Source organism: Epinephelus moara, chromosome 17 (assembly GCF_006386435.1).
Source record: "Epinephelus moara isolate mb chromosome 17, YSFRI_EMoa_1.0, whole genome shotgun sequence".
Classification (NCBI taxonomy): domain Eukaryota; kingdom Metazoa; phylum Chordata; class Actinopteri; order Perciformes; family Serranidae; genus Epinephelus; species Epinephelus moara.
The window spans coordinates 26,002,538-26,014,754 of NC_065522.1; the positions used below are offsets into that span (position 1 = coordinate 26,002,538).

The window sequence follows — 12,217 nt, forward strand, 5'->3', positions numbered from 1 at the left end:
ACTGGTAGACGGCTGTGGGTGGCGCAACAGGCCAAAACACAAATTCAAAACATAAACATGATTTGCGGACCGCAAAAACTTTTTTTTAAATGCGAATATTCTGGCTGTACTATTGTTGTCGGTGAGATCAGTATGTTATATGAACATTATTCCTTAGTCTCTGTGACATAATAGGAGGATTTTACGACTATTTGCTTTAGATTTCTTACATATAGCTCCTTTAACCATGAAGACTGTAAATTATAATGCAAAAAGAGGCATCAAAGTATAATATCCACAGTATTTGGTGTCTGGTGTCACATCCATCCCTATCTTCACACTGGAAAGTGACAGGACAGGCAGTGGTGGCAGCACGGTGTGACACGGCGTGTGCCAAACTTCATCATCCGGAAATATATTTGACATTGGCAGTGTGTTGCTTTTTTAAATGTGGCTTAAAGGGATGGTTTGGATCTTTTGATGCGGGGCTGCATGAAGAAAATACCCATAGTCAGTGTACAGTGTACCACCTACCTACTGTGTTGGCATGCCCCCAGTTTGGAGAAGCAGACAGAGTACCGCCACTGAAGCTAGGGATTGTACCACCTAAACAAATCCTTATCAATGTAAGTGTATGCTATATGTAGAACATTTTCAAAGCTGTAATTGATTTTGTTAGATGGGACTTTTTCTTAGGTGGCTAAAGTATGTTTTGTTGCTGACCCTGACCACAACAGTACATTGTTTAGCTTCCATGTGGGCACTCCCACTTCTCCAAACCTGGGGCATGCTGACTACCATCTACTGTAGGTTATATGAGACTGTGGAAAAGTGCCTCAAACAAACCTGCTTAGATTCAAACCATCCCTTTAAATGTTTTACATCAAACCTAATGCTTTATACATATTTTACATTTTTATATGTGGTGGCTGATGTAGCCTCCTGAGTGTAAGATATGGGAGCACAGTGGACATGAAAAATGATAAAGGAACCTAAAAATATACAGGAAACCACCTCAGTGGAAGCCTTTGACTATAAGGGATAGATCCATCATTGAAGCCACCCTCAGGGGCTCCTAAAATGCATAGAGGCACAGCCTCGGAGAGCTGCCATTGGCTTTTTTAATGAAATCTGGGATGGGGATATGTAAATGAACATGCTCCTGCAGTATCCCAGGGTGCTTTGGGGCCAGTAGGTGTGGGCGGGACAGCAAGGCCCGTCGAGGCCCACATGCATGCACTCACATGTACGCAGAGAGAAGGAGCTAATGAAGTGGCAACGCTGGATGTCCTAATGCTGCAACTACAAATGAGCCGCGGTGGAGGGAAGGGACAGCGAGGAGGTTCTGGGAGACGCAGGCTGACAGCTTTGTTTTGATACACTATATCCAGGGGAAATGGAGGGTTTTCCTATTTTTATTTTTACAAACTGGGAGCGAGATTCACACTGTGACGAGACGCAGCTGCGATGTTTGCTTCACACTACGAGACACTCCAATTTAGACTTTAGTTGTTAAGAGTGAGGATTGTTCAGGGTGACGATTGCTTATTGCCGGTTTATCCCTGTTTCCCAACGGGGAGGGAGTGAATTTGGTAAAGAACCATGTTTGCCGTCGTTCTATTCAATATATTTACTGGTTCACAGCACCGTGTGGTGGGTGAATGAAGGCCTGAAGTGCACCCTTATTGTGCTTTATAAGATGAAACTAGAATTACTGTTTCGCGGTTGAATGCCTCTGCGAACCAGTCAAGCTGCAGTTTACATCCATGTCTGTGAAAATATGGAGGCTTCACACACATCTTCAACCTGGCAGCACAGAAGATCTATGCAGTCAGCACAGTTTCAGGATCAACGTCGGCAATTCAGTATCTGACCAAATGTCTTCCCTTCTGTTCCTGAGATACGGCGTTGCAGAAAATTATGATGTCACAGTGAGGCTGACCTTTGCCTTTTTGGATATAAAAAACATCATCGCTTCATTATTTTATTGTATGAGACATTTCTGTGAAATCTTGTCATAATTAGCTCATAAATTCTTAAATTATGGCCAAAAACTCATATTTTGTGAGGTCACATTGACCTTGACCTTGACCTTTGACCGCCAAAATCTAATCAGTCTATCATTGAGTCTAAATCAATGCTTGCGTCAAATTTCAGGAAATTCCCTCCAGGCATTCTTGAGATATCACGTTTACAAGAATGAGATGGACACGAGATAAGACTGACCTCGACCTTTGACCTTTACAATCTAATCAGTTCATTCTTGAGTCTAAGTGAACATTTGTGCCAAACTTGAAGACATCTCCTCGTTCTGTTCTTGATATATCAAGTTCACGAGTAGGGGATGGCTACACGGTCACAGTGACCTTTGACCTTTTGGGTATAAAATGTCTTCATTGTTGAGTCCAAGTGGACATTTGTGCCAAATTTGAGGAAATCCCCTCAAGGCCTCCTGGAGTATCTTCCGTTCACAAGAAAAAGACAGACACAATGTAAGAGTGACCTTGACCTTTGACCACTGAAATCTAATTGCTCCATTGCTGAGTCCAAGTGAACGTTTGTGCCAAAGTTGAGGTCATCCCCTCAAGGTATTCTTGAGATCCTGCGTTCACAAGAATGAGATAAATGAGATCACAGATACCACGACCTTTGACCTTCAACCACTGAAAACTAAATAGTTCATTGTTGAGTCCAAGTGGATGCTTGTGCCAAATGTGAAGAAATCTCTTCAAAACCTTCTCTAGATATTTGGGTCATGAGAGACAGACCCAAGATAAGAGTGACCTTGACCTTTGACCACCAGAATCTAAGAGGAAATCTCCTCAAGGCCTGGAGATATCACGTTCACAAGAAAGAGACAAACAAAAGGTCAGAGTGACCTTGACCTTTGACCACCAAAATCTAACTGCTCTGTTGTTGAGTCCAAGTGGATGCTTGTGCCAAATGTGAAGAAATCACCCTCAAAGTATTCTTGAGATATTGCGTTCATTAGAACAGGACAGACAAGTTGGCAGTGACCTTTGACCACCAAAATCTTATCAGTTCCATGTTGAGTCCAAGTGGACGTTTGTGCCAAATTTGAGGGAATCTCCTCAAGACCTCTGGGAAATATCCCATTCATGAGAAAGAGATGGACACAAGGTAAGAGTGACCTTGACCTTTGACCATCAAAATCTAATCAGTTCAATGCTGAGTTAAAGTGGACGTTTGTGGCAAATTTTAAGAAATCCCCTCAAGGTGTTCACAAGTATGAAACAAATGAGTTCACAGTCCCCACGACCTTTGACCTTCAACCTTTGACCACTGAAATCTAAATAGTTTATTGTTGAGTCCGAGTGGACGTTTGCGCTGAATTTGAAGAAATCCCCTCAACACCTTTTAGAGATATTGCATTTACAAGAGTAGGACAGGCACAAGGTCACAATGACCTTTGACCACCAAAATCTAATCAGTTTGATGTTGCGTTCTTGGGGACATTTGTGCCAAATTTAAAAAAATTCAATGTAATTTTGAAATATCGCATTCACAACAATGTGATGGACTGACAAACAAACTAACAGACCCACCATACACATAAAGCTCCGACTGCTGCAAACAGACGAGACACTCACATGTGTCCTCATGTTACCCTGCATGTGTGGAATTTGAACTCCAACCAAAGGCTGAGGTCTCTGAAACTCTAAAACAGCTCTGCACTCTGTTTTGCCCTCGATATTGGCTGCTAGCTCCTTTTATTCTTCCCTCTATCTTCTCTCTGTCAACACCACGCTATACAGCAGGGATAGTGTCATGTGGGTATTGAATTGTTCCCGGTCTCTGCCAGACATAACAACTGAAAAAGTTCAATTTTTGTTTAATCAAAATTTTCACAAGTCTTTTTTTTCCCCTGCAAACTCTCGGGAGCTGCATGCACTAAAACAATGGAGACGCAACTTTCAGCAGCTTTGTGTGATGTGACAATGTGTCCAGCTGTCGGAAAATGTCAAATGGGGAATTTGGACAGTGTTTTGTGTGGAGCCTCGTAATCTTTTCAGCACTACATAATAGTCTGTTTCTTCACTGTAGTGTTACAAATTGTATTTATATAGATATGTTTTTTATATTATTTTACAAGCAGCTTGTTGGCCCAGATAGAAAGGATGGCAGTGTGCATACTGGTACTTGTACAGTCACAGCAGTGTTGAAGAAACACACAGGTTCGATCATGTGGTAAATTACACACTTTGGGTTTAGTCAATACTCCGTCATGCCTCATAACATACTGTACAGAAGTACTTCATGGCTGTGTGTAGTGATGCAAAGCTGTAACATCTTCAGGGGGCGACAGAATAATGCACACCTTAGAGAAAGGTAATGATTGGCATTTGCTTCCAAACTGAACTGAATAAAGTTGTTAGCATTCGGCTTGTGAATGAGCCCTATCAGACCTCATGTGAGGTGGGTGTTACACAACTGTATCACCAAACAGAACGTTGATATCAGATGATTTTGCAACACCAATATTACCTAAATTACAAACTTTACACAATTATTTATTCCTACAACATCCACTTGTGGCAATTACAGTATGGTTAAAGGGGCAAAAAGTGAAATCGTTTCACCGCTAGGTCAGTGGCAGCCGACTCGGCTAGAGCCATCGCCGGATCCCGGCTAGTGCTAACACCGGGAGCTAACGCTAACGTTCCTCCTCTTCTCTGTGAGTGAGAGCGATGTTTTAGCATGGCTACATTTTACAATGCTAACTGCAAATGTTAGCTGGGCTGCCGGGCTACTCGCCTAACACAACCGTAACGCCTGACCCATTGCTGGGACAGAGCTGCTAATAACTCAAGCTCCGGACATTAACCCATGCTACGATTGTAACATTAAATTTAATTGAATCGACATAGTGACATGTGCCTAACGTTACTGTAACACTAATTAAAACAGGCATTTGACTTTATGTTGTTACTTAATGTTACCTGTCCAGGAGAAGAAGAGCTAACGTTAGCTCCGAGTCAGATTGTAGCCCCTTTAGCTTTCGCAGTGCTCTCCACCTTGGAAATGCAAGGCCAATGTTAATCCGGGTTCTGTCCCTTTCTTTATCCGACAACTTCTTCGCCAACGACCGTTGTTTCTTTAGAGGTAATGTCAGATCCTGGTCGTCTTCAGGTGAATGTTTCGTTCTGCTCTCTGCCATTCTAGTTCTGCCTGCTAGTTCTTCACATAGCGATTTATTAATTCCTTCAATCTAGAAATGATGAATTTCCGCTTATTGCTCCTTTAAAGTCAAATTTAACTTAAAGTCTGCATTATTTGTGGGGGCTTGCAATTTTTCAAAAGTCCCGCGTTTTATCCACCGTTTTCCGCATTTTCCAGCTGACCGGAAGTCGTTGCGCAGGCGACGTCATTTGAAACGTCATCAAACGCGTCATAAGATGCACTAATGGCATTGCAGTATGGAGAAACGCTCTGAAACATAAGAATTTGCACTGTTTAAATGCAGACAATATGTGTTGAATGTATTAAAATGTTATGTTTACAGGAGATGTAGCTGACATGTTGTTTTACAGTCACACTGTCTGGTTTGAGAGCTACGATATTCACTCAGGATTGTTTGCAACATTACTGGAGTCCATGTTTTGAAACTAATTCAATAAAACTAAAGAAGAGAACAATAAAAAACATTTGCAGCTATTTTTGTAATATTCAGTATGATTATTATAGCAAGTGATTACATGACTTATTTTTTGGAGGTAGGCATTTAAAAAAAAAAAAAAATCTTTTTTTTTTCTCCTTTTGTCATTAGCCGCAATTTCCCGCAAAAAAAATCACATAAAATTGCCGCAATTTCTATCTCATTTTTTGTCAAAATTTGCCGCAAATTCAAGGGTTTTGCTTATCTTGCTGTGTTCAGGACTTATTGACAAAGTTTTCCTTTGGGGACATAATTCACAGTTGAGAAATTGCAATATATTCCATCGTAATACTCAGCGTATTGAACAGTACAAAAACTACTGGGCTGCAGAATGCTCAAATATGAAAGTAACTCCTAGGAGCTGTGTTTCATGATCTGGTTGTATGTTGTCAGTTTCCAACATGTAAAGATCTTTAATGTAAATAAGACATGATCTTTAGTGGTGTATTGAGCCTGGGTGAACATCATGTGCCACACTGCCACATAGTCCCAAAGTGCTGCAGTGACCCTGAGGCAAGATCTCCACTGCAGCCCAGCAACATTATGAATCTGTCACAGTGCCATTTGGGTTCTCGCTAACCTCGCTGACTTCGGTGCTTCCTGCCTGCAGTAGTTGGTCAGTTTAGTTGGACACCCGTGTCTATAGGAAGACTGTGGTTAGCTCCATATCGTCTGTTTGTTAATGATGGAGCTCCCCAACACATAATGAGCACATATAGACTGGCTGTATGCGACACATTTCCACACACGAATACCACACGCGTGAATGTGTGCGCGCGTCCGTCTGTCTCTCTCGATGTGCGTCTTCCAGCAAGCTCCGAGTAATGGCCATAACCATGGCGACCAGGTGACCCATGCTAGCAATTAGGAGTCCCTAACAGGCTCAGTGCCGGCGAGTGTGCACAGATGCAGCGCATACATTATGTAAAATACCGTCCCCGAGAAAGTGTCCCCCCGGCCCCAGCCGACGGCCTCTCCCGCTCCTTTAATCTAACACATTCTCATCATCAGCCCCGCGTGCAGCCGCACAAACCAAACACACCCGGCACGAGCAGGCCGCACAACACAGCACATCTGCGCCGTGCCTTCGATGCCGGTAACGTGAGGTGGGTAATACAAAGGAGCGTTGGGGGAAAGGAGCAGAGAGAGACATAAAGAAGCAGAGAGAATTTTTATACTTAAAACTCGCCGGCTTCAAATTTGTGGGTTTCTCTGCCTTCATTTCCTATTCATGGCCGAGGGAAGAAAAAAAAAGCCTCCCACTGTGCTTTTATAAATGTGGCGGCGCAGCGGTGAGTTTGAGTTTTAAACATGATTGGCTCGTTAAAGTATAAAGACAATGGGCTGAATATATGTGGCGCCGAAGGTTGTAAAAGTCCAACTCGCACACCTAGTTTAAAGGCCTTCTCACAGATTTATGTGAGCGCGTCAGCTCCTTTTCAGCTCTGTCCAGGAGAATGTGTGAGTTATTCTGTTTCATAGCTGCTTTCTGTGGTCTGGCACCTCACCTGGGTTCAGCACCGGCCACGGAAAAGTTTCCTGCATTCCAGCTGGAGCTCTTTCTCCCTTTCCCTTGCAGTAATTGTGTGAAAGTATTCACTCTGATGCCAGAGAGCCAAACCGTAAGAAGTTGATTAAACACTGTGTTTGGCTGCATTAACATAAACCACTGACATTAGCATGCCTGGCTAACTAGCTTACAACCTACAGCAGTGAGGGAGTTTCCTCCCACAGCAGAGGAGCATGTTGGAAGTTAACTACTATCAGGCCCCGTACAAGACTGAAACATCCACAGTGTGGGAACCAAACATGGACGGATTATGAGACGATGGGCCCCTGGGCACAGATATGCTGCAGGCCCCACCACCTCTGCTACACAGGAGCAAGACACATGGACAGTAGTTATGCCTCTTTTTTTGTTGTTTTTCTGTGTCTATTTGTAGTTGATTTGGTGTCTATGAGGTAATTTTGTCTCTCTTTTTAATTGTTTTGTGTCTCTGTGAGGTCATTTTGTGTCTCTGTGGTTATTTTGTGGCTTTTTGAGGCCATTTTGTGTCTCTTCGTGGTCATTTTGTGTCTCTGTGACGTCATTTTGTGTTTCTCTGTAGGTTTTAGTTTTTTTGTGTCTGTTTGAGTTCATTTTGTGTCTCTTTGTAGTCATTTTGTGTTTGAGGTCATTCTGTTTCTCGTTGCGGTCATTTTGTGTCTCCTTGTAAATACTGTGTGTTTTTGCTTAATTCGTGTCTCTGTCAATATTTTGTGTTTCTTTGAGGTCATTTTCTGTCTCTTCATAGTTGTTTTGTGTCTCTTTGAAGTCTCTTCATGTCTTTTTTCATCAATTTGTGTCTCGCTGTATTTATTTTTTGTCCCTTTAGGATCATTTTGTGTCTCTTCAAGGTCATTTTGTGTGTCTTTGCAGTAATTTTGTATCCGTCTGAGGCCATCTTGTGTCTTGTTGAGGTCTCTTTATGTCCTGTTTTGGTTGTTTTCTGTCTTTTTGAAGTAATTTTTTGTCCTTTTGGTCATTTTATGTCTGTTTGAGGTCATTTTGTGTGTCTTTGCCATCATTCCTAGTCTCTTCCTGGTCCGTACATGTTAGCTGGAGTGACATTTTGCAGGTGAAGGCGAGGGGGCCCTGACTTTTGGCCCCTGGGCCTGTGTCCTGAAGGCCCTTTCAGTAATCCACCTATGGAACCAAATGCCACTTCATCGGAGTTTAAGCTAACTGCTCTTCATTGGTTTGAGGAAATTTACCTTAAAAATTAAATGCTAAACTAAGCCAAAGTAATAACCTAAGATAGTCGAGGATACCAACTCTTTGCCTGGGACATGCAGCTTCAGTCTTTTATATCATTCGTGTAGCCATCAAGCACACATTTAAGACTATATTGCAGAATTGTTATTTTGATATAAGTCAGCTGAAGAGAGTTTTAAGACGACTCATAGTGTTAGCAACAGCATAGGTTTGGTTTCAACACGAAATTGGTGTCATGGGGGTCCTCTGCCAGCCAATTTTCAGCATTGAACCCTTAATTTCCTGCTTTATGGTGAAATTATAAGCACCAATTTGTGCCTTTTCTGCACCAATTTATGGTGTCAATGTCACTGTGAACTGCTGTACCCATATTTTCTTACCAGAGAGTTTGTTCTGGTGCAGGAACTCCATCTGTAGCTTCTGTCCAGCACGCTGGGCCAAGAGATACGGGGTGGAGGAGGTTGGATCCCCGGTGGCGCACATAACATCTGCCCCACTAAACACCAGCGCCATGGTCTGCAGCACGTCAGGCGACACCACAGCTGCACACAGCGCCTGCACACACATAAAACAGGAGCACATGAAGAGTTGCTGTGCCTTCGCTCAGTCTGTTATGGATCCCACGAGGTTGAAACCATTTATACAATTCTTCAATAATGTATGTGTAGGGTAAAACTGTATTTTTAATTTTAACGTATCTGTGACTCTGATTCCTCAGGCTGGTTTTTAGTGGCCGCGCACCTTATTCATGCAAGTCCACCTGTCACTTAACGTTTCCTGCTGTGATAGACTAATAAAAGACTGAATGAGTGCAGTCGCGGCTCATTGCATTTCTAAGTAGCTCTCCACAGCTGGATTAATACCTTTAAAAATTTCACATCCCAGAAAATGAACCAGTGAAAATCCCCAGAAATGTGAGCACGGTCTCACTTCCTTGTGTAGGAGGAGCGGCTCGCTGTCGCTGTGTGTCTCTGTGTGTGCATGCCAGGTTGATAGAGGACAAAGAGTCTATAAAGCGGCGTCAGAAAACCATATAAAGTTTAGAATTGAGTTCCGCCCGCTGATCTCAAAAGAGAAGTTAAAATAAGATCAAAATTTAATACTCCCTGTGGGAATCATTAAATCTATAATCCCTGTGAAAAAAAAGGAATATAGCAAATAAGAACAGGACAAATGGGCCATATTAAATATAATGAAACTAACAGTTTGGAAGGACAGAAATGAGGGAATAAAGGCATGAATTACAATGAACTGAGCAAATAACAACAGTGGAGCATGCTGAGGCAAAAGGGAAATACATGGGGTGAATACTGTGTTTGAAAACATCAAGTATGCAAGATGTGTACAGTATGAAACTGACAATAAGACACAGCAAAACAAAGCAGTTTAAAGAAATGAGGGTTGTGTATCGGCCTGTGAGGCACACAGCTTAACAATACAAGATCACTTTGTCATTTGTCAGCTGAGGAAAAACTTGAGAATGGCATGTACTGTAAAATAAATTGATTTATGTAACTGGCCTTAAATGCTTTCATGCAACGCTGCAATTATAAAGTGCCAGGTACGAAATATATAGGGTCCGACACCAACACAGCTGAGGTCGTTTCAGATTTCCTTCATTTTCAGGCTGGTTTTGTGGATTTGGAGCTAAATGTTGTGCCTGGGGCACGTCGTGTATTAATGATACTCGTTACCTGGAGAGGTTGGAAAAAGATATACGTTTCTTCCCTGTTCCAAAACCAAAATCAAACCCTGAAAAGTGTAGGGTTAGCTAGCTAGCTACTGAAGATATAGCCTACTGAATGTATACATGAAGCCAAACACTGTTCATCTGCACACACTGTGATGCCACACAGCTGGTGCAATATCAGCAAAGTTTCCCTTTATATTCATTGTCTTGTGTGGCGATCAGCAGTGATGTGGTGGTTCACTTTGACACTGTGATCTGTAGCCTATAGTTCAGCTTTAGCTTCTAACTATCTTTGTCTTTTCTTCAGGGAGTACAGTTAGTTACAGTGTGGGCTCCATGCTTATTCTAGCCCTTCTTAGATAGGAGTTGTGCAAATTTGCAGGAAAGCCCAATCAGTCTTTTTTCAGCATTGGCAGTATAAAAACAAAATCGGGGAGTGCAGCAAAATGCCGCCTTCCTATTTTTGTTTATACAGAATGCGCCTTTTTCGGGGCAATGGGGGCGTGAGCAAGTAACAAAACGTGTAGCTCAGCGTGTGACGTAAACAGTGACGTGGGAGGGAAGCCGTAGCTGGTCAGTCCTTCGGCAATTCTCTCGTAAGCCGGCCTGTTCTTCACCGTCCGGTTAATGGCCTCTTTGTTTGCGAGGGCAAGGAGGGCGCGCAATTCCTTGTCTCCCCAGTTGCTCATCTTTACAGTGTCTGTCAGGTTTGTGTTTCCCTCTTGCTACTAGCTGCTCGCTAATTCCTGCTATCAGCTGTTTCCTGTTTATCCACCGTCAGTGGGTCGCATGTGCGGCGTCATCAACAGCTCCTCCCACAAGTCATCAACAGCCCCTCCCGTTGCGGAAGGCCGCCTCGGTCTGTTTAAACCAAAAAGGTTCCGCCAATATGACTACCCTACGAGGCGGAAAATTGGGCACCTCGGATCAACTCGCCAATCCGGCTCTGTGTGTCTAAACGCTCACAGCTTGCCGGCAAAACGGCCCAACAGTCGCAGAAAATCTGGCAGTGTAAAAGGGGCTTTTGACAGCTTGTCGGACCATTACAAAGGGGCGGGGCTTGGCGAAGGGTCAATGACAGAAGCGTATTACTGCCAAGGACAACATATGTATTATGTTTAGAATGTAAAGTGGCCACAATCATACAGTATGTCTAAGTATTACTGGTGTAACAATACATTATCAATTTATGGCACTTTTACACTATGAATCACATTCACCCATTTACACACATTCACATACTGTTGGCCGATGGCTACCATACATGGTGCCACCTGCTACTCAGTAACCATTCACACACACTCACACATTTGCAGTTCAGTATGTTGCCCAGGGATACTTCAACATGCAGACTGGGGGAGCTGAGGATTGAACCGCCAATTGTCCGATTAGTGGACAGCGTTCTCTACCTCCTGAGCCACAGCCGCCTTAACTTAAGATCCAGACATTCAGGAGGTTTATACCTGGAGCCGAATTATCCACAGCAGTCTCTTCCTCTCTAAAACAAACAAACCAGGAGTCTCATTTATAAAACAGTGCGTAGGATCCATATTAATAAGACATGCACTGACAAAAGCCAAAAAAATGCCGACATTTTCTACGATCAGGCTTCCACCTCACCATCACTGTCGCCAGTTTCCAGTCTCCAAAATGTTCGTAAGCATGGGTCAAAGATTCTCCCATCAAGTCTACCTTTATAGATCACAACTTTTGCATGGGAGGTGGCGTACGCCTCTTTCAGGCCTCATTTTGTACGTAACAAACAAACAGATTCATCCATCCATCCATTTTCTAACCGCTTATCTTCTTGAGGGTCGTGGGGGGGCTGGACATTGGCTGGACATTGGGCGAGAGGCAGGGTACACCCTGGACAGGTCACCAGACTATCACAGGGCTGACACATACATATATAACGTTAGCTATTAGCGGTGTCCGTAATAACCATAGACTGTATAAAAATAAGGTAATAACTCAATAAACAGTCCGTGAATAAAATATTTTTTCCAGCGGATATCTTAATTACAACATGATTGAGCTAGCAAAGCAGTTTTGTGTTGCTATGTGTGGTATTTATCCAGTTATGGGAAATCACGATGTCTAGAAAGCATCAGTGGCT

General features: G+C 42.9%; 1 protein-coding gene across 2 annotated transcripts in view; it reads right to left on the minus strand.

The window, feature by feature from the left end:
* Window positions 1-12,217, minus strand: part of arap2 (ArfGAP with RhoGAP domain, ankyrin repeat and PH domain 2) — a 227,178-nt gene that overhangs the window by 92,592 nt on the left and 122,369 nt on the right. For both annotated transcript variants that reach the window (XM_050067659.1, XM_050067658.1), the window contains exon 15: window positions 8,792-8,966. In XM_050067659.1, the coding sequence (XP_049923616.1) occupies window positions 8,792-8,966 (175 nt within the window). The remainder of the gene's footprint in view (window positions 1-8,791; window positions 8,967-12,217) is intronic.